Below are 21939 nucleotides of genomic sequence, written 5' to 3'. Positions count from 1 at the left end.
ACCTGATCTAGACTGGTTTGAAAGAGCCCCCTACTATCCACTGGCAGAAACCAACACCTCCACTACCATTCATTATCTGCGGCAATAGTGTTCTCCAACTTCCCGAAGTCTTGACTGGTTCTGTCCCAACAGGCACTCTACCTCTGAGCAAGACAAGACACAGACATGCACAGCCAGACCCTCAGACGAGAGGATAGCAGCCTTTCTGCATAAGGTGCTGTATCTCAACAGCGTCCAGACAACTACTTGAGTTTAGGGCCCTTTAGGAACTTGCATATGTAATGGTTGGGATCACACAGAATAACTCTAATTAACCGAACCAACTCGGGAAGATGGTAAAGTACTGTTTTATTAATCCTTATCTAAAACGGGGAGTTCACAACAGACGTCCGCTCAGGTTCTCTCAGCAATCTATGCACAAAACATAGGACGCCATCTCGGGTGTATTTTTGATAAACTATGTGGCAATAATGAAAAACCTACCAAGGGTTGGGATTGGCTTAAGGGGAACATCGAAGTATACGTTCTAAAGAAACTGCCATTGATTGGCTGCCCACTATCAGGTGGACAACATATGCCTACCTCTAAAGCATATCTTCAGAAACATTAGGTACAGTTTCTTATTGGTTCTCAAACTAGAAGGCCCTTCGTTATATGTACCACTACACTTGGTTGGCACGCTTGTGCCAGATTTGGAAGATTCGGTTCACTTAGCACGTCAGCCCAGACCCAGGTGCAAGGAGATGGGGCATGATGCTACCTCCCCACCCAATTAGCCCAGCATCTCATCGCCCATGCCTTCTGCCATGAAGATGGTCTTTGAACTTGGCCTTGCAAAATGTCCTTGTCTTTAGAAAACATGGAAGCAAGAGTACTCGCCATAGTGTTCTGGGACTCTAGTTCGAATTTATTTTTTGGCTCACGTGATAGACCACGATTTGGTCCCTTTTGCAGGTTTTAAATACTCTAAATGAATTAAACTTGACAAGCTTGGTGTTTTTGTCTGCACCTTAACAAGGGATGATTCATTCTGCAACCAGGACCCCGGAGGTGCAGGAGCACCCGCGCTGCAGGAGCAGTGGGCTAGCCGCTCTGCAGTCCTACTGGACCAAGGTAGGCACACTGCCTATTCCTCAGCATCCAGCGAATTCCTAATTTTCTACAAAACCCGCTGTATTCATCCCTATAATTGCAGGCGACAGAAAAAGCATTTCTGCTGCAATTTCAAGCATTTTAGCTCGGTTTGAGCCCCTCCTAGCACCACCATTAGAACACACGAGGTGTTCCCTACCAAAGATGGCCGCCGGACCCAGTTTTGCCTTCCTTCCCACCACATGACCGCTTCAAAAGATCCTATTGGCTAGTAGCAGGCATTTTTAGCCAATTACTCGCCAGCAGGCGAGCGCCGGCCCTCTCCCAAAGGATCCTCTCCACAAGGATCGCATCCTGTCGAGCCTGTGCGGAGGGGTCCGAGGCCCTGGCCACGGACTTTGCCCACTATCCAATAAGCTTACTCTGACTTTGCAGCTCGCCTATATGAACCCTTCTTGCCCCACCCCATCGCTGACTTTGGACTACTGTTCTTTGCCTTTGGCTGTGATGTGCGATTTGCACCTAGTTATGCTCTTTCTGTGTTGGCAACACGTGTAGCCTAATCTCTCAGATTATGAATGTCTGCCTGCCTTACTATGCCCATTGCCTAGTAGTCACTGTTTTGTCTTGCCCAATTGGTCACACTTGTGCACGGCCGGTACTTTGATTGCCTCCATCCCACTGCGCCTCCAAGCATCTAGCCCTCAGCTACTCTTATCTGAGCCTGGCGCACTGTAGTCTATGTATTGTGCACGGTCATTGTACCTAGCCTGATATTGCATCCTCTATGCATGACGCTGCTGCCAGTATTAGTCACTGCTTCCAGCCTTTAACTGTATTCGCTATGCTTGGTACTGCTATCAGAATTAGTCACTGCATCATATTCTTTAGTCCTGTCATTGTTGCTAGTATTTGACATTGCTTGCCTTGCTACTGCTCTTACTGTCTGACATAATATGATGCCCTAGCTCCCTTGACACTGCAACCCGCACATGACCTGGTGCCAGCCTTTATGCGCTTGCTATCGCATTTATTACGGATTCGGTTTCTAGCCTAGATTGTATCCATCTTGCCTGTCATTGTCCTTGTTGTATGCTCTTTGTCCTTCGGGTCTCCAATTGCACATACAATATTACGTTCTATCATGTCTCTTGTTTGTTATTAACCTGTCTCCACCTACTGTTCTCACTCTTGTCCACTGTGACTAGGTTGCCCACCCTTACACCATCTTCCCACCTCCCTTGCCCTCCCTCAACCACCACTGTACTCACATACCGAGCTCACTATCTTCCAGTGCGCTCATCCCGTCGCACTATGGGTTGTCTCTTGCCAGCAGGCAATGAGCACACTCAGTGATGCCGCCACTAACCGATACCATAATGCCCCTGCTCTCTGGCTTGAACACTTTGTAAAGAAACCCACTCTGAATCAACCCTGTACCACCTTCTTGAGAAATAAGACTAGGATCCAGGCTCTCCCATGTGAGTAAACGGTCCAACTCCTGTGCCCACACCCTGCCTAAACTCCTCATACCTAGTCATAGCCCCCTGGCCCCATGTTCGCCCCCTCACTAGTAACAACCTCACTACCGCTGTCCCTACAACGGCAGCCCCTGCAGCCAAAGCTACTCGGATCAAAGGCACACTCATCAATGCTAGATCGATCACAGCCCACGCACTAGACATTGCTGTCCTCATCAATACCCAAGAGCTTGACTTTATTGCTATATCAGAGCCATGGCTACTCGCAGCCTCAGGACCTACACTATCTCTTGCCATACCACCAGACTACAGTATTACGCACTGCGATCGTACCACTGCACAATCTAGAGGGGGTGGAGTTTCCCTGATCCACAAAAACTCACTTGGCTTAAGAGCTGTACCTAATGTCAGCTTGGTGTCTGCGGAGCTACTCAGTCAAACTACCTTTAACGCCCAAACAAACTGCCACTGTACACCTTATCTACAGACCACCTGGCCCAGCCTCATCCTTTCCTGATGACATTTCTACCTTATTACTTGAGAAATCCAAAACTAACTCACAAATCATCCTGCTAGGGGACCTCAGTTTGGGATTCCGTGACCTCAATGACCCTATCGCCATTGACCTTGCTAATACGCTAACCTATCTCGGATTTACTCAGCACATCCTAGAACCTACACACATCAAAGGAAGGACACTTGACTGGTTAGCTGATACCAATTGCAAAAATAAATAACATCTAACATACCCTGCTTTTGGTCTGACCACCATATCATCACCTTTACGATTGAAACAGCCGTTCGCCCTCTACCCACTATGGCTCCTGCCATCCCTACGAGAAATAAAAAGAACATAACTAGAGAGAAATGACTCCCTCTTTTACTCCCCTCCCTCGACAAGGTCCTACATTCCTGCTCTGATCCTACCATCCTTGCTAACACTTAAAATCAAGCTATGCGCTCAGCTCTAAACTATATTGTCCCATTAAACTAAACAGCATGCACACCTTAACGCCTGGTTTACACCGCAGCTAAAAGTGCTCCGCAAAACTAACCGTTGCGCTAAAAACCGCTGGAGAAGCCATCAGTCAGATGCGCACAAGGACGGCCTTATCCTAGCTACCCTTAACTATAAAGAAGCTATCTACCATGCCAAAAAGAGTCCTTTAATACTTGCATTATGCAAGCAGACTCTAATACCAGAGAACTATTTAAGATCTTAAAGGAATTGGAATCTCCTGCCGCACCTCCCGACACTTGCAATAAAGACAGCAAGTGGTGCACTAATATCCAGACAGCCCTACTGAACAAAATCGCTTCTCTCAATCCAAAATTACAAACAAAATGGACTAAAATTGGAGAATCATCCGCCCACTTCCTTCACAACTCCTGCTACGGTACCACCCAAGATCAAACAGTTTGCCTTCGCTCCACTCACCATTGCCGAAGTGGAAGACATCAATAGAATCAAACTGCCAAGGAGACTCCTGCCCTGCTTCCATCATCAAGGAATCAGCCCATGACCTTGCCCCTTTCTTAACAGCCTTTATCAACTCCTCCTTTAAAACAGTATTGTCCCTGACATTCTCAAGGGCGCCTGGGCGATCCCCTTGCTAAAAGCTAAAAAAAAAACCCTTGTTTAGACCAGAGTATACCAACTAATTACAGGCCTATTACTACTGTCCCGTTCATGCTCAAAATACTTGATTGTGCGGCCTACCTGCAGATTCAAGATTACTTTGAATTTAACAACCTTCTTGGACTAAAACAATCTGGCCTCCGTCCCAGGCATGGGACTGAAACAGCTCTGATGGATTTGGAAACTCAAATCGAAGTCTTGAAAGATAATTGGAAATTAGCCTTGCTACTACTTTTAGACCTGTTGGCGGCCTTCGATCTTGCCGATCACAAGGCCGCCCACCTCTGATTCTGCCACGGCGTGGATCAGCTCCTTCCTTAGTAATAGACACGTGAGGGTTTTCTCCCCTTCAGTAGCCGCTGACCCAGCACCTATCCAATGTGGGGTCCCACAAGGCTCATGTGTGTCACCAACACTCTACAATGTGTTTACCAAACCCCTCTTTAATGATCTTGACTATCTGGGTGTCTCTTACACTAATTATGCTGATGGCACCCAGATACTCATCCCCATCACAGTTGATCACATTGCGGATACCAAGGCATTGAACAAAGTCTATCTGGTAATCCAGGCTTGGATGGCCTAACACTAACTTTGTCTCAATGACGATAAGATTGTCATGATGCCTACCCCCGGACATCCAGACCAAGTCCATCAGTCCAGGGAGCAGGCATCCAGACACCGATTGAAAACCCAGCCACCCCGGGTAGGGGCTATCTGGGTTCAGTCCTGGCGCCATAGGCGCCAGGCTCATATATGGGATCAGTCCTAGCGCCATAGGCGCCAGGCTCATATGAAGAAACTTATCTCACGGAGACCATGCTGCAAAGAATCCAAGCCAACGTGAGGCCTGGAAGGAACTACTTTGTTTCAGGGACTATTTTTTTACTCGGCTGTGGTCTTGGGGAACTTCTTACCTGGGACTACTTTGGAGGCTATTTAAACCACGCCCGATGAGCAGCACACGCTTCGCCTTATTCTGCACCCTGCAGCGTAACGCTCACTGTGCCTCTTTGTCCAGCATCCAGTCTTCTGCCACGCCCACCTCGAATCCGGAGCTCCTTGAAAGAAGGGAAATAAGAAGAAAAGGTTAGAGCAAGAACATTACCTTCATTCTTCATCTGATCCTGGATCCTTTGCACACCCGAACAAGGAAAAGACTTTATTTGGTGCACAACGCACCGCCAGCTGCAGCGCCGCACTAAACTTACTAGTCTTCACAGTACCTCCTCGACCCGGCGCTGCTCCATCATTCATCGGCGAACCCCCAACCCCTAAGGGGATAAAGAAAGACAATAAGGTGAGCCGAGAACCAACAAAGACAATTTCTATCATCACTATAGACTTACCGCCGGAGATGATATTCTTCTACACGCCACATCGTCTTACGCTGCACCTGTAAGGAGAGAGAAAGCAACAGGTTAAGCACAGGCATTTTTTACCAGACAGTGTTGGGTAATACAGCCTCTTACCTTGCTGCTACGAGACAACCTCCTCTCGAATCAAGCTGCAAAGGAAGAAATCGGACAAGAGTGAGTAACAGACATTTTGAACTCTTAAGAACCAAATACTTACGGCTCCTCGCCACTTACCTCGGAGTCAGTATTCGTCTGGAACTCACCCAATTCCTTCGGACCAGTGAAGTAACTGGTTATCTACGCGCCCCTGAACTCTACGCAGGATGGAGAGCTCATCATTCAAAACCATAAGGTGAGACTGGTGAAAGGGAATATCAGAGGTGATTAGTGGGAATACGGTGGGGGTGTGCTCGCTCAATCCACGGGTGGCTAATTCCTTTTCTCCGCTTTCAGGAGAAGACTCCTACGGGTCAAGCAGACAAAATTGAGCAGGCCAGGCCAGTCCGTCATCTCTGCACTACAATTCACGTTGGCAGAGGCCGCAGCTATCCAGTTCCGACAAGCGCCCCTGTGGGAGCCAGGTGAGCGTAACAAAGATGAAGCTCCTCATCTTGGGCTCCGCTCAAAGGCTCAATAAATTAGATCCCTTGTACCAGGCCTTCCATCATTGATGGCAATGTCATTAAATCTATCACTAGCAACAGGAACCGTACCAAGGATCTTCAAATCGGCTTGCATCAAACCACTTCTGAAAAACACAAGCGGGGACGTAGATGATCTCTCCAACTACAGACCAATCTCCAACATCCCCTACCCGGCCAAACTCCTCGAAACCTACGTATACTAACTAACCCAAGAATACGTTGAACACCACCTGCTAGACCCAGCTGAAGTCGGCTTCAGACCCACAAGAGGTACAGAAACAGCACTACTATCCATCTGGGATGACCTAAAAACAAACGCAGACTCCAACACAACATCAGCCCTTATTCTGCTCGACCTCTCTGCAACCTTCGACAGTTAGCCATGACACCCTAACCAAAAGACTAGAAGTCATAGGCATAACGGACACAGCGCTACGCTGGACTACATCATTCCTAGCAGACAGAACTGAAACCGTTTGGATCAAACCCTTCAAATCCACCCCACGAGTCAACGACTTTGGAGTACCACAAGGATCCTCACTATCACCACTGTACTTCAACATCTACCAAACCCCAGTTATCAGAATCTTCAAGAAACACAACATCAAATGCTACAACTACGCAGACGACACTCAAATCATCTACAAGATCGAAGACACCCAAGCCGATCATTCAAACCTAACCGACTGTCTAAAAGAAGTCTTCAACTGGATGAATGCCAACAACCTGAAAATCAACCCAGGAAAAACAGAAATCATGATCCAAAGACCAAGAGAAGGAAACCGCCATCCCGTGGCCAACGGAAATGGGATCTGCACCATCACCATCTAAGGTAATAAAAAATCTGGGAGTCCTGATGGACAACACCCTAACGTTAGAACCGCAAATAAACGCAACGGTCAAATGCTTCTTCCTCCTCCACACGGCAAGAAAATACTACCTTTCCTCTCCTTCACACACAACACTCACCATCGTCAGCCTCATCATGTCAAGTATCGACTATGCAAACAGCCTCTACCTTGGTATACCAGAATACCTACTGAAGAAGCTACAACGGATCCAAAACACAGCAGCCATACTCCTCAAACTATCCAGAAGAGACCATCACCCCGGCCCTAAAAACACTACACTGGCTCCCAGTAAAACACTGTCACCTTCAAAACAATGTGCATAATGCACAGGGCAATCTGCGGACAAGGAGCAGAATTCCTACAAAAGAAAATAACAATCTACAAGCCAACGAGACCGCTCAGGTCAACCAACGAAACCCGACTGGAACTAAAACCTTACATCAAGAAATAACTCGGCGGCACCGCCTTCTACCACTTAGCCGCGAAAACCTGGAACAACATCCCAAAAGTAATAAGGAACACCAAAGATCACCTTAAATTCAGAAAATTACTAAAAACCTGGCTCTTCAACACCAGAGACTAAAAACCGAAACAGTAAGGCCAATGACTCAACAGGAAAGGACATTTACAAGCCCCTAGAACTGACAGAAGTACTCTGAGCACTAGTAGGGCTGACGCTGAACACAGGGGTCCACCTGCGAGACCCAGGGAGATGGAGGCAACAACCCCAGCCAATCCCTACCATCCCCCACCGCCCGTACAGCTACAACTAGGTACCACGGGGCTGTGGAACGGACGAGATACCACCAATCACCACACAATCTGAAGTATGAGCACTAGCAGGTGCGCTGGTCATGTGGGTGGGGGTGAGGAGCATGCAAAATTACTGAGGGAGCTGACGGGGACAGCTAAATGCTCAAGGGGCCTCGAATGCAAACGGCCACGTACCTTCTGAGGCGCAAGGTGCGCAAGCACCCAGTCGTGTATGATTACACAAATCCAATTGGTCAATCCAGGGTAGAGATGCCAACTAGCCAATGCCACTAACAATTTCTTTCTCTGCATACACCTCTCAAACTCCAAACCCAACACAACCACAAACCTCCAGCACAACAAACTGCACGAATTTCACTACACTTCAACAACAAAACAAAAATACAGACTCGCACATCAGGACACGACGACTACCGGCCGCATACACCCCAGGCCCAGCCGACGGAACCACCGGGCTGAGGCTGCCAACAGCACATCACTGCAATCTTGCACTTTTGCAGCCTCCACCCACTAACCCACCTCTCCCTCCCTCTTTCAGAGCCGCCAGGGGACCACTCCGGTGGTGATAGTGCTCAGTACAAATGTCCATTAACATTTCCAACCGCCTCTCCTTGCACACTTCCTCAAAGAACTGCCCAGATACACAGCCAATCTTTGCCCAGATTCAAACTCCAAAAAAGCCGGGGGCGTAAGTTTCCCTGTTCTGGCCTCTAAGCTTTGGAACACGCCTCAGTCTAATATCAGGACTGAGCCTTTATTCAATACATTTAAACTGAAAACCAAATCTTGGCTCTTCGCTCAAATCTAATGCAGCCTCCCCTGTTGCAATCGCCTCGACTTATCTGCCTCCACTATTCTGCGTCTTGACTAAGTTATGTGCACATGATATCTACCCATGTTGATCACCTTTGTACTATATTGTAAATTTGCCTTACTGTTGATTTGTATGTGTTGTAAAACCGTGTAAAAAATGCTCATAAATTTTTCGCGCCCGGATGCCCCTGGGCCTGGCGTGCGCTACAAATAAATAAAATACAAATTCTTCGCATATTTGCTCCTTTGCAGAGTAGATAGCTGATCTTGGCTTGATTCCAGGCCGGACAACCTCGCCATGCAGCTCCATGATTCTGCTTATTGTGACAATTTTCCTTTCCTGCTTCATGGGTCTTGGCTTACTAAATTCATGATACTGATACTGATGTCCAGCTTCTATACAATGGCGGTTTCGCCTGCGCCCTATTCACTACATATAGCTAGCTTCTATGATGACTTTTCTACTTTGCTTCAGCAGCTGTACAATTATTGAACAGTTGATTTTCTGCAGCACTTTGTGCACGTGTAATCTCCTTTTTCGTATTTAAAAGTTCACTTGATTCTTTACTTTATCATTAGTCTCTTCAGGATCTATACATCTTCAGCCATTATCTTGGGACGTTGTTCATACTCTTATGTGACATCACTAACTTCTTTTCTTTCTCATATTACTTCAGAGTTCCTCCCTTAGGTTATCACCACTTTGGGGATACGCTTGGTAGGGTTGTCTCAATGGGTATCTTCTCTCAAACACATGCGTTATTGGCACAACTGCTAATGTCAAACATGGCATGATCGCGAGTCGCCAATATATGGGTGGAAGGGGCGCAGGGTTTCCTGCAGAGGCATGCAGCTGCTCCTCTAAATACTGTTCGCAACTACAAGTACCTGCTGGGGATGTCATGCATCCCACTGGTCACCAACTGCCAGTTGCACTTTAGACAGTGCAGGAATGCTTGGATGCCTGCTGGATCCAAGTCAAAGGGTCCTGGGAGTACCGCATCTTTTGGACTCAGAAGGAGCCTTCACTGGTGGTCGGTGAGGGAGCACCTACTGCAGGGTGCCCCCTTCAGGTTACCAGACCATCAGGCCACTGTCACGAGAATACTTCACTGGAGGGCTGGGGTGCTCCCTGTTGAGACCACCATGCGGTCTGAGGAGAAGACCCAGCATCAACCTGCTGGAGCGAAGGGTGATATTTTGGGCACTGAAATCCATCATCACTCCCCCCCCCTCCTGACGGGGAAAGTGGTTCGGGTTTACACCGGCATCTGTTTTACAACTGCAAGCAAGGAGATGTGAGGACCCCACAGCTTTCCAGGGAGGTCCAAGCCCTGTGGCGTTTGGCTCTGCAGCAGGGCCCGTTTCTTATCCCCCCTCCACCTACTGGCGGTTCACAACACTGGACTCCCTCAGCAGGGAGTTGCGCTCTTGTCACGAGTGGGATTTGCACAGTTGGCTTCACCTGTTTCAGACATGCGGCAGTCCGGAGATTGACTGGTTTTCCACCTATGACAACAGGCGCTTCAAGGCCTTTGCCAGCCGCTTTCCCCACCCCTAGAGCTTGGGAGCCGCCTTTGTGTTTCCCTGGGAGGGGGAAGTTTCTGTACATATTTCCCCAAATTCCTCTGGTACTTTGAGTCCTATGCACTTTCAGACTGTATCGCTGCAAACTGATATTAGTGGCCACTGCATGGCCAAAACTGTTTCGGTACTCGGACCTCCTTACTGTCTCGTCAGCGGCACAGATCAAGCTGCTCCCGCACAAATTGCTCCTGTCCTTTTTGGATCTTGGCGCTCTGTCCCTCCCACAAGCTTGCCAGGAAGTCCTGGCCAGGGCAAGAGCTCTGTCCACCTTGAAGTGCTACAAGAGCAAGTGGAAGCATTTTCAGGTTTGGTACAGGACCCATCTGCATCCTCGCACCATCCAGCCGGAGGAGGAGTTGCCTTATCTGTTGTCCCTTGATGAATTGGGCTTGACACATTCCTCAGTTGAAGTGCACCTCGCAGCGATCTCCAGGTACAATTACTCCATAGGGGTGCCGTCCCTATGGTCTCGACTGGTGAATGAGTTCTTACATGGGCTCTTCCAGTCCTTTCCACCTGTTTGTCGCCCAGCACCAGCGTGGGAGCTGAATGTGCTACTTGTAAGGCTCGCAAGGCTGCTTTTCAAGCCCATACACCAGGCAGCCATCAAACATCTTTGATGGAAAACAGCGTTTGTTCTTGGTGGGCATAACATCGGCCAGACCAGTGGTTGAGAGCCAGGCTTTTTCTTCTAAACCACGCTACTTGACTTTTCACAAGCACGACCATTCTGTGTACTAACCCGATCTTTATACCAAAGGTACCATCTGCTTTCCACCTCAATCAGTGGGTGCTTTTAGCAGTATTCTTTAGCACACTGTCTCCAGCGGCGCGAACCCTGCACAAGCTGGAAGTGGTTCACACCCTCATTGTGTACCACACACTAAATCATTTTGTACTACTGAGTAACTGTTTGTTGCATTTGGATCGTCTGGGGCCAGGAAGACTTCAAGTCCTCCATTTCAAGGTGGATTTCAGCTAGTGTTTCATTCTGCCACCAGCAAGCTTGCAGGCCTCTTACGGACAGGCCCGGGCCGCACTCCATCACAGCGGTGACTGCAACTGCTGCTTTTCTCTCTTGTATCCCGCTGCCTGACATCTGCCGTGCAGCCACCTGGAGATTGGTACATACATTTACCAGGTTCTACTGTGTCGACTGATTGCGCAGATGAGTTTAAAGTCGGCCAGTCTGTTCTGTTGAACCATTTCGCGTGAGGTTAGCAAGTCTCTGGTGGTTAGTTATAATGCAAGCTTGCCTCTGCCCATATGCATTGTTGTAATACTGCTTTGTAATCTATTCACAGAATGGGAATCTATGAAAGATCCAATGCTGGAGAACCAGTGTTATAGGCAAGTAACTTATTGCTTCTACAGGAATGGATCGTTCATAGATTCACCTGCAACCCTCAACTACTGTGAATGGTTAATCTTTTGGCTCGTACTGCCACTCGCGTGCACCTGCCAAATCTGAAGATGGCCAGCAGGGAAGGAGCTAAGGGAGGTGTTACTATTGGCTGTTGGTAGTATCGCCCAAAATGACTAATGGAGCACAAAAGTGACTGAGAATTTGTTTAATTTTAAACTGCTGTTACTGAGGATTGCCAGCCTGATGACTGGGAATATTCACAGCATGTGAATCTAAAAGATACCAATGCTGGATAACTTGAGTTGCATGTAACTTATTTATTCTCACATGGGCTTCTTTCTCTAAGTTTTGTTAGTACAGTATTTTTTAGATAGTCCTTGGTTATCAGTTTTATCAAGTCATAAATTTGAATTAGTGGCTTTTCCACTTTTCCGTCTCTTGACTTTTTGTGGTCTTATTTGTTTGGTTTTCTTGCTTTAATTGTGCTCCTTGTACTCTTAGACACAAACTTGAGTCTCCCTTGATTCAATGTCCAATATTTACCTCGATTAATACAACCAATGTTGTGCCAATTGGGGATCTTGCGCTTCATGTGTTATCAACACTTGCTCATGGGTCTCACTCTTCTTCCAGACTTGTGCCTCACTGGGATGAGTATGAGTAGCCCAGTAATGATTCTCACTCTGCCTATGGACGTTTACCTCACTGGGACAAGTTATTTTCGGTGCTCTCCCCAATTCCTTCTTTATTCAGGGATCATGTCACTGGCCTGCAGCTCCGATATGGCTTGCTTCTCTTGTCAGGACGTCTTCGCTCGTGACTCCCTCTTTCAGCATGCTATGCAGTGTCTTTGCAAATGGTCCTGGTGTTGGTGAGGCACTTCCCTGTGTCTTTGGTTAGGCCACCACTTCTTACTAGGTCCATCTTGGGAACTTGTTCCAGTTCTTTGGCTTCCCACAGCCTCCCTGTCCTGGAGTGCAACTCGGGCACTTGTACACGCGAGCTTCCTTCCAGCCTTGGAAGCTGCACTTAACGGTTTCCTTCAGCTTCGCTCCCAACAACCGATTTGGAACTCCCAGCTTTTCTCTTGGTCAAATCTCCTCTGATTTGACGTTGCGCGGGGACTTCCCCAGCGCAATGTTGAAGTCCTGTGTTTTACTTGCACTATATCATTCTCTTCAGGTTTTCTCAATGGTTTAACATGACAGTAACAAATTATCCAGTGACTGAATCCTGCGGTTCGTCATTACCCAAGCTTTAACATTTTTATGATGCCCCTTGGGGATCCTAGTGTATTCTATAAAAAGACAGGATTTTTGGCCTTTACCTAGGATTTGCTGTCAGGTTAAATGCACTTAAATCGCTGTACTGCCGATATAGAAACTTATTTGAATACTATATCTAAATGTTATGTTTATCTGACCAGATCTAGAGTGTAATGAGACCCTGTAGGCCTGGTAATATTAGTGTATCCTAAGTTTGGGTGTCCATGTTGGGCAATATTTAGTAGTGTTAACTCCTTCTCTCTAGGTACTGTATTGAGTATATGGTCTGGAGGGTTGCTCGGAGCAATGCCAGAGGCTAAGATTAATTGTAAACCCTCCAGCCATCACTTGTGGTTTGCTGTAGTCACCCTGAGTGGGACAGGAATACCCTAACACGGGTCCCATGTCTGCTGGGCCTAGAGACCAAAGCTACTCCTCATTGAGGACCAACAAGGCCAGAACATGTGTGGGGATGCTTGTGTTGTCATGTAGAAGGGATGCAACATTGCAATTTGTGCTGGACTACTCATTTTGGGGTGGGGCCAAGCCTGATTTACATTTAGCTTTCCCCTTATGTAATGGCTTGGCAGCCGAAGAACGATGGTTTGGAGTGTTGTCCAGAGCAATGGCGGGGGCTAAGATTAATTCTAAACCTTCCAGCCATCACTTCATGTGTTTTGCTCGAGTATATGTTCTACCTATTTAGCTTATGTACTGAACTGTTCATATATTGGAAATGTGAAGTGTAGTCCGTAACGGGTGCTGCTTGTGTGTTGCCCTCTTTATCCCCAATCCATAGCCTTCTAATGCACAGTTTACGGGCAGGTATATGCCCTACATTAAGCTGTAGGAGTGGGAAGGGTCTGCCTCGGGACGTAACTGTTTTTCTATAGATAATGCTCTAGTGAATTGTAACCATTACATGTCTATGTGTAACCCTATAATCCAGTATATATTCTGTATATCTGTGTAGTAAATTTCCCTTAGTCCATTTGGGATATACTGGGTGGTATTCTGGGTTTACTGTATCTTTCCACCAGCCGCTATTCCTTGTTTAAGTAAAGCCTGACTGCTCTGCATCGGACCAAATGTTCTTTATTTGTTGGAACGCTGCATACCTTTAGGATAGATGGGTTCCCACCATCACCCGAGGGTTGTGGAAAAATCTCCTTAAGTACACCCTTTTTTTTTTGTTTCTTAAATTGGCAGATCCACTTCAAAATCCAGTATGGCATGTAGCTTTCCGCCATTCACCAACCAAGGCAACTTTGGTTGGTGAATAGCATTAGTGGTATGGCCTCCTCCTATTTGCAAGTCAAGTTTGCTGTGATTTCTCATTCACATTTCTAGTGTCAGTTGGGACCAGGCGTGTTCTAGTGATTCCTAATAGTGTTGTCTTTGCAGTCTTTGTTTGATCTGATTTAGCAGACTTGTAAATAAGGTGAAAGCTGTGACTTGAGATATAAAGGTGATGATGCCCTCTTAGTGTTGTCCTAGACCTCTAGGGGTTTGCCCTTTTGGACATCTATGGAGTAATATATATTGGTAGGTTTGGGAATGTGCTTTTCTAAATCGAACAGAATAATGGGTTTTTATTTGTTTTTGTATGCCCAGATTTGATGTGGTTTTTGGTTCCACTGGTAACTTAATCTTGTTTCTTTCCCCTCAATGCCCTGCCGTCACCAGCCTTTGGACCAAGGCTCTCCGATACGAGTTCAGACCTGTGAACCAGTAAGGCTCTACCCGCCCACTTGCCCTCCTTGCAGTTGCAGGAAAGGGATGCATGTTTTGATCCACTATGAATTCTGTGGGTTCTTTCTTGTTGCATTTGCTTTTTATGTTAATTTTTTTTCACATGACATTCCTCGTCATTTTGATTTGCATGTTTCTTTTACTGCAATGTCTGCTTCTAATATCCAATATTGTGCTTTTTCCATTTGGCTTTGTCTGTATCCCACAGTATCACTAAGCTGCTTAGCTTCCCTTTTCAATGATCTAAACTTTTCAAAAGTTAATGACAATGCCAAATACACCCTACTTCATATCTTCCAACTTCAGTTGAGCGGTTCAGAGCTCCTGTCTAAAGGAGGTACCGAACTGCATACATGGTGCTATTTCGCACTTCTCCTGAGAATTTTGAATTCAATATTGAAGTTTCTAGTCTTCATAGCCACCTAGCCTAGTCAAATTTAACTCACCAGTGACCCACTTAACTGGTACCTGAATCAAGAAACTGAAATATCTCTCTATCCTGGGCAGTGAGCACCACAGCAGCTTCCTTCTAGAGTGGAAGAGGACTGGGACTAGATGCACCCCAGACGCCAATTGAAAGGTTTGTCGTTGGAGGCCAACTGAAAATTAACTCGTTTCTTGCTGCATCCCACAGTTCTTGTTTTTTAACATATTCCAAAAATTAGGCCTCCGTGACCAGTGTTTCCTCATGAGTAGTGTATGTGGTGAGAAAGATGAAATAAGATTAGAGGAGTGGGTCAACTATAGATTAGTATCGTGTTTTACAACAGTCCACATTGTGAATTTGGATTTTGTGGTAGCTGCTCTTGGGTTTTGAGTGATCCTCAAGTAATTCTGAAATGGTGTCCTCTGTAAACGCCACTTCTGCAGCCCAAAACAGCTTATGCCTATGGTCCTTTGTATCCCCAGCACCATTGACATTTAACCTCAGACATGAGTGGTCTGTTGGGAAGCCGTAATGCCATTGACTGTGTGGTTTAAGCAAAAGCCCAGAGCAAATGATAGCTGGCCTCAAGGGTACTTTGAACATCACTCTTTCGAAAATGCACCCATAAATGCTGCTGTAGAAAGAATTAGCCATTGTACTTGCTTGCATTTATTAAACTGTATAGAACCTGTCAAATCTGCTTTGCCCTGTAAAAGGGATATCTAGGCTGTTGGCTTTTCACTTGGTAGCCATTTGTCATGTTTATTTTTGTAGGTTGCTTACTTTTGTCCTTTTGATTTATAGCAGCAGAAACGACTCCTCCCGGAGTTGCAAAAGGTCACACCTGGATGCAGCGGAATGAAAAGCGAAGGGCCAGGTGGCAGTGGGACGACTGGTGAGTTCATGCCACAATACAGGACTTATTGATTGTTGTGTTTTAACACAACTTGAAAAAAGCATAACCGCCTGAAGTGTGCCAAGTGTTGTGAAGTGGTACAGCCGTTGTATATGTACAACACATTGTGTTGAGAGGTCTAACACTTGGCAGACCTAAGCTGCCAACACAATGCCTACAAAATACATGCAATGGATCATATTTAGTAATTAATCCTTTATAGAAAACAGGAGCACATCACATAGGTCAATTGTTTACATTGCATGCTACTTATGTGAACTTCCCTTGTGCTGAAGATCCAAAATTGTCCAGTGTTCTTTCTTTGCCTTGCCTACTTCTCCATGACATTGATTAGCTTTGAGACCCATGTATAGTTGCTGTTCTGCTAAAAAAGGGTGCCCCAACTTCATGAGGAGGACCTTTCTTCCATGCCGCTCAACAAATAATCGGAAAACTCTTTCCTTCACTTTCAGCGCGATTCCCTATTTTCACATGCATCTTCATCAGATGTATTGCATGGGATTCTATTATCAACAGAGTGGATGGCAGTTTGTGTTTGCTTTAAAAAATGTCCCTGTCCAACTTGCTAGTGGCTTCATCTGTCACGGTCTCCAACCAATGCGGATACGAGTCTGGCCAATAAATCTTACCACCATGGTGCACTTGCGCGATCTCAATGTCACTATGCCTAGTAAAATCGCTGCCTTGTCCTCCCTTTGTTTCCCTCACTTGCCTTGTCGCGCCTTGAAACACTTGTGTGTATATAGGCGTGTTATAAATGCCATATATCATGCTGACACGAGATTCTCCTTTGGACATGCATTTCAATGCTCTTGACACAAGGTACCCAGGAACAGACTTGTTCACAGTAACCGGGTACTTCAGAACTCGTTGCATCAACACAACCCCAAAATTCCTTGGAATTTTTGCGATCTTGTCACTAACAATCCTGTGCATTGTTAACATTTTACATTCAATTGAATCTGCAACGCACATCTGCTATTGTCTTGAAGCCTTGGGGCCTTTTAGCAGAGGAAGACCACTGAAGGATCAACAAGCATGTTGCAACCTTGTACTGGGGAGCCTCTTGAAGAGTTGACTGTCTTGATCGTAGATGGTGTTCTTGCTATCTTGGGCTCTGTAAAATGATACTCTAAAGCGTTTGTCCCTATGTGTGACTAGTTTATTCCTCCAGTCTGTATTTTATGTTTGACCAATAGGAGCTAGTCTGATGAAGTTGATCCCAGAGAGCTAATGGGGTCAACAAGGTTGATTGGGTTTAAGGAATAAGAGCTGCAAATAACCTGATGGGTGCACCGCGTTTGAAAAGGACATTTTATTTATGGGTAGCCAGTGGAGGTATCTAAGTCCCTAGGGGATAGGATATGGTTCAGTTTCCGGGGGCTGAGCGTCGAACGCACTGCCAGATTCATTACCACGTGAGATGTACAATGTTGGGGGTTCTTTCACAGCAGTCTGGTTAATGGTGTGAAATTGTGTGGGGAAATTAAGGTGTTTACCAAGTTGGGCCAAAACACACTAGATGCAGAGCATTCAGGATTCACTCGTAGTGTGGGCTGGCAGCTTGATATATTTGGGCCTTGTAGATTACACCAGTGTGCACTACAGATATACTGGAAAATATATACCCTCCTATATTCCAGTATTGCAAGGAAGCCGTGTGAAGTTCAAATAAGTACTAGGCAGTATACAGACCTTTCCCATACCTAAAGCCAGTATTTGCGTAAATACTGGTGCCAAAATACCAGTCCCCTTTTATATTGCTAAACGAGGGGAAGAAAGGAATTTCAAGTTACAAGTAAAATACATAAACCTGAGATGGACTTTATTTTCCTTCCCCACACCTGGTATAACAGGAACACTCTAACAAGGAATTACTAATGCGCATAACTAGCTGACACAGGGAAAAGAGTAACTGGGAAGACCCAGCAAGATATCTGTAGTTATTAAAGAAAACTTATTGCAGTACTGAGCCAAACCTGGCCTCGGGTTACTCAAAACCCTATATAGAAAACCCATGCTGTAACATTAGTTTTACTTTTACTGAATAGCAGTGAGCTTGCTAGATTTATTATTCAGAAATGAATAGTCACTGGTACCCTCAGAAAATACTATCTTGGAAATTCAGGCACCCCGGTGGGGGAGTTTGGTGTGCCTGGACAATACCTTTTTTTAATTCCTGTTACTCATGTTGGGTTTGTTTCGAGTTCCCAAAGTTTTTCCCATAGTTGCTGGCAAACCTAGTATGCTTGTGTTTATGGGTTAAAGCAAGTTCAGATCTATCTTCACCATCTGTGCGACAAAAGGAGAAAATGGCAATAGGAAGCACCATAGGACACCCCCCTTTCCCTGCCTGAAGAATTCCAGCACACCAGGAAGAGCTGGTTGCAGAGATAGCGCAAGCACACGCTAGTCAATGTAAAAACAGTGGGAGGCTGCAAAACCAGTCATGCTGGATTCCTGATTAAGAATCTGAAGACTAACTCAGGACCTGGGGACAAGTGCTCACATGGATGCATGTACATAAAGGTACGTTTCGTGAAAGCATGCTTGACCGGTATTGGGAAGGGAGGGGGGGCGGGGAGAGGGGAAGAGTTCTGCACATTTTGATTTTCACTGAGCAGAGGCGATAACTGCCATAGTGTGCCTTGGGGCAGAACTCAATTTTTGGGGTGCTGGCTCAACTAAACATTTTGCTGGTTTCCTTGATTTTGTGGCTAGAGAAATGGACACTGACTCCATTCAGCTTGCGTTGTCTCCTTAGCAGAATTCTACTAATCACCTTGGGCTCCCCGGACACATTTGATTGAAATTTAATAAATTGTATGGCACAAACTCACCTAGACTAGATATGCCTTTTTTTGGGTTGGTGTAAATCTGTCTAGTAGTTATTAAAAAGGTGCTTCCTTTGCCCAAATAACATTAAATGTCTTCCATGGTAAAAAGCAGCAAATGAGGCTTTTCAGAAATGAAATCTTGTTTGATTTTTTTTTTTTGTGCCGTATTTGTGGTAATTTCACTTTAAAATTGCAGTGATTTCATGGTAAATTTACAGGAGCCCAAAAGGTAGGGTCCCAAATTATTTTTAAAAATGGATGCCAAAACAAGTGGGTTTTCTTAAATTAATGCAGGCACCCCCAACATTAGCATGCTGTCGTCTCCTGCTTGCAATTGTATACCTTTTTTTTAGAACCCTGTTTTAAAGTGAAGAGTAAAACCAGGCTTCTGTTGAACACCCATAGCGTGAAAACCATTGGACAGGTTTCACCAAAAAGGAATTTGGTTGCGGCAAAGCATCAGATATTCCTTTTAGTTTGGGCTATTGGGTGTCCCATGCAACACCTATAAGCCTAAATGATTTCCTTGCAGTACAGATGGGGAGAAATGGCGTACAAGGATGAAACCCCAGCTTGTAGGTGTTTGGTTATTTGACCACCCATTTCCCTCCCCTCTCCACCTCCCCCACCCCCACCGGCCATGCTAATCCATATGGTAATTCCCACCCCCACCGGCCATGCTAATCCATATGGTAATTCCCACTCAGTTCCTGCCCTCCCAAAACCCCTCATGAACACCTTCATGGGAACTCTGAGCTCACTATAATTAAGCCTTATCCTCAAACCTGGCACTCCAGTGCTTCCAATTGTTTTTAAGCAGTCTTCTAAGAGTTAATGACTTCATTGGTGTTGTAAACGTGCTACGGGTGTAATAAAGTCTAGACCAAGTTGCCTTCAGCCGCTCAATTTAGAAGTACTCTGCGTGTCCTTCACTGAAGTCCTGTAAAAAAGGAGCATTGTCAAACCAACAGTTTTGCCTTGTAGCTAAGCATTCAGTATTTACCAGGCACTGCTATTAGATGCCCAGGTACTTGCACCTGCTTTCCTCAATGGGCAGTTAATACCACTACAGCAGTGCCTGGCAAGTGCCTTTCCCATATCTACACAAAAGCCCAAACTGTTGGCATTGACGATGCTTGTTTTGCTGTAAATACGTCCAGTAGTTGGTGCCCCAGTCCAAAATACCTTAAATATCTGCCATGGTGCATTGCAGAAGTGCGAATATTTAGAAACTAGAATCTGCGGCGTTTGTTTATTCACCCCCCTCCTCCATTGGAGTGATTATAGCAGGAATCCCTTAGGAAGGGCAAGTAGGAAAGTACTCCATGTAATTGTGTAGATGGAAAAGAGTGGTTTTGCATTGGGGTAGAGGGGGGGGGGGGGAAGAGGACCACATGTGTAGTTGGAGAGCGTGGGGTGGGCAGCAGTTCCTGTTTTGTGGTAGACCATTTTCTTCTTACTGCGGGAATCCTGCATGTTTCTGGTGGAAATGTAAGAGGCACACTATTCCCCAGGAACCTGCAATTGAAGGGCAATAATAGGTGAGTCATGGAGGATTTAATGTGGGGCACATGAGGATGTTGAGGGTGGACCCCCCAAAAGGAAGGGTTGCACATGGAGAGTATGAGTTATGGGGCCGGGGGATTTAAATTTTGTAGCATTTTCCATTTATCACAGTAATCGCCAAGGTGCATTGTCGGGATCGATTACCATGGTAATATGATGCATCCAGGTGACTCTGTATGTTCATGCAGACATTTCTCAAGGGCAACTACTGCAAAAATAGAGGGAATAAAAAGGGGTTATTGGTCAATGGCCCATGCACATTTAGTAGTGTTGGTGCAACAGGGACAGCATCGATGGAGATTGTGATCTGATCATTTTAATAGTGAGGGGAACATGGACTTCGTTTGTAGGCCTGGCCATGACCAGTCTTTTAGTATATTGAGTGATCACATCCAAAGTAGTGGCTACTGGCTGTGGCTGAAGACCATGGGCAGTGGCCCGGTCATTTTGCCAATTCTTGGACAGTGTATACAGCTGTAGGCCCGGGCCACTGTCCATGGCAGGTGGCCTGTCTGTCAGTATTTGGTGCAACCTGGACAATGGCCAGTGGGCCCAGGAGAAGATCTACCATAACACCTTTGCAATTCAATGAAAAACCTTAGTCAAGACAGTTAACAAAACAGAATATATTCGGCAGGTATGGGAAATTCCTCTGAGCACCCCCATCCTCCTGTTGCTCAGCCCATTTGCACATACAGGTGTTCACAACAGCAGGGATCAACGATGAAATAAAATTGACATCATGGGGGAGATCTACAGGGAGATGAGGGGACGAGTTAAGGCTCACTTCCCACACCTACCGAATTTCAAGGATTTTGTGTTCAATCTGATCACCTGAACGCTTCAATAGGTTTCTTTTTCTGAATTGCAAGGGTTTTCTTATACTATAGTTTCTACAGAGCCCACTAGTGGCCATGGCCTTCAACGGAGGCCACTGTACGTTACACCAATAGGTTTCTTGGGGGGGATGGGGAGGGGCACTAGCCATGACCTTCGGGTATGGCCAGTGGCTTCTGCTGTGGCCACTCTACATGTTGCACCCATTTCCCCCTGTCTAGAGATGTGATCACTGCAGGTGTAAAGTAAATGTTTGTTCCCGCCATATTCCCACAATTGTCTAGAAATTCATTCCTATTCTGCTGATTTCCACAGTATTTACCGAACAATGCTCCAATTAAACTCTTCCCTGTCCTTGCAGGCACGCACCATGTGCCAACCTCCCCTTTTCTTGGTACCTGTAAAGAAGCCGCAAGCCAAGGGAAGTAGGAAACAGTTTATTTACTTAGTTTCCAGCAGTAAAGCATAAGATCCCCAATACAGTCAGCATCCAGGGTACAACTGAATAAAGCCAAGCATAAACATTGGTGACATATCATTCCAGAATGGTATAAACACAAGGGATCCAATCTAGAATCACTGATGCCCTGCCTGTCAGAACACAGAAAAGGCATTAGCACTTAGCAACAACAATAATACATAAAGCATTAGTCCCTTTTATATAACGCATCCCCCTCCCCTATAAAATAAAATTCTTTATTGATAAAAGCAAACAGCAGTAAAATGAACATCAA

The 21939-nt window shown here is 45.9% G+C and overlaps 1 protein-coding gene across 6 annotated transcripts in view; it reads left to right on the top strand.

Annotated features, from left to right (window-relative positions):
• The window catches only part of FOXM1 (forkhead box M1), a 293555-nt gene that overhangs the window by 202370 nt on the left and 69246 nt on the right, over positions 1–21939 (top strand). For 4 of the 6 annotated variants that reach the window (XM_069628502.1, XM_069628501.1, XM_069628500.1 and 1 more), the window contains 2 exons: positions 14557–14601; positions 15854–15944. In XM_069628502.1, the coding sequence (XP_069484603.1) occupies positions 14557–14601; positions 15854–15944 (136 nt within the window). The remainder of the gene's footprint in view (positions 1–14556; positions 14602–15853; positions 15945–21939) is intronic. The other 2 variants (XM_069628504.1, XM_069628503.1) reach the window with 1 other exon arrangement.

Source organism: Ambystoma mexicanum, chromosome 12 (assembly GCF_040938575.1).
Source record: "Ambystoma mexicanum isolate Mex_15411 chromosome 12, UKY_AmexF1_1, whole genome shotgun sequence".
In the NCBI taxonomy this organism is placed as follows: Eukaryota; Metazoa; Chordata; class Amphibia; order Caudata; family Ambystomatidae; genus Ambystoma; species Ambystoma mexicanum.
The sequence above is the reverse complement of the archived record's forward strand: the minus strand, read 5'-3'. Positions and strand labels throughout refer to the sequence as shown.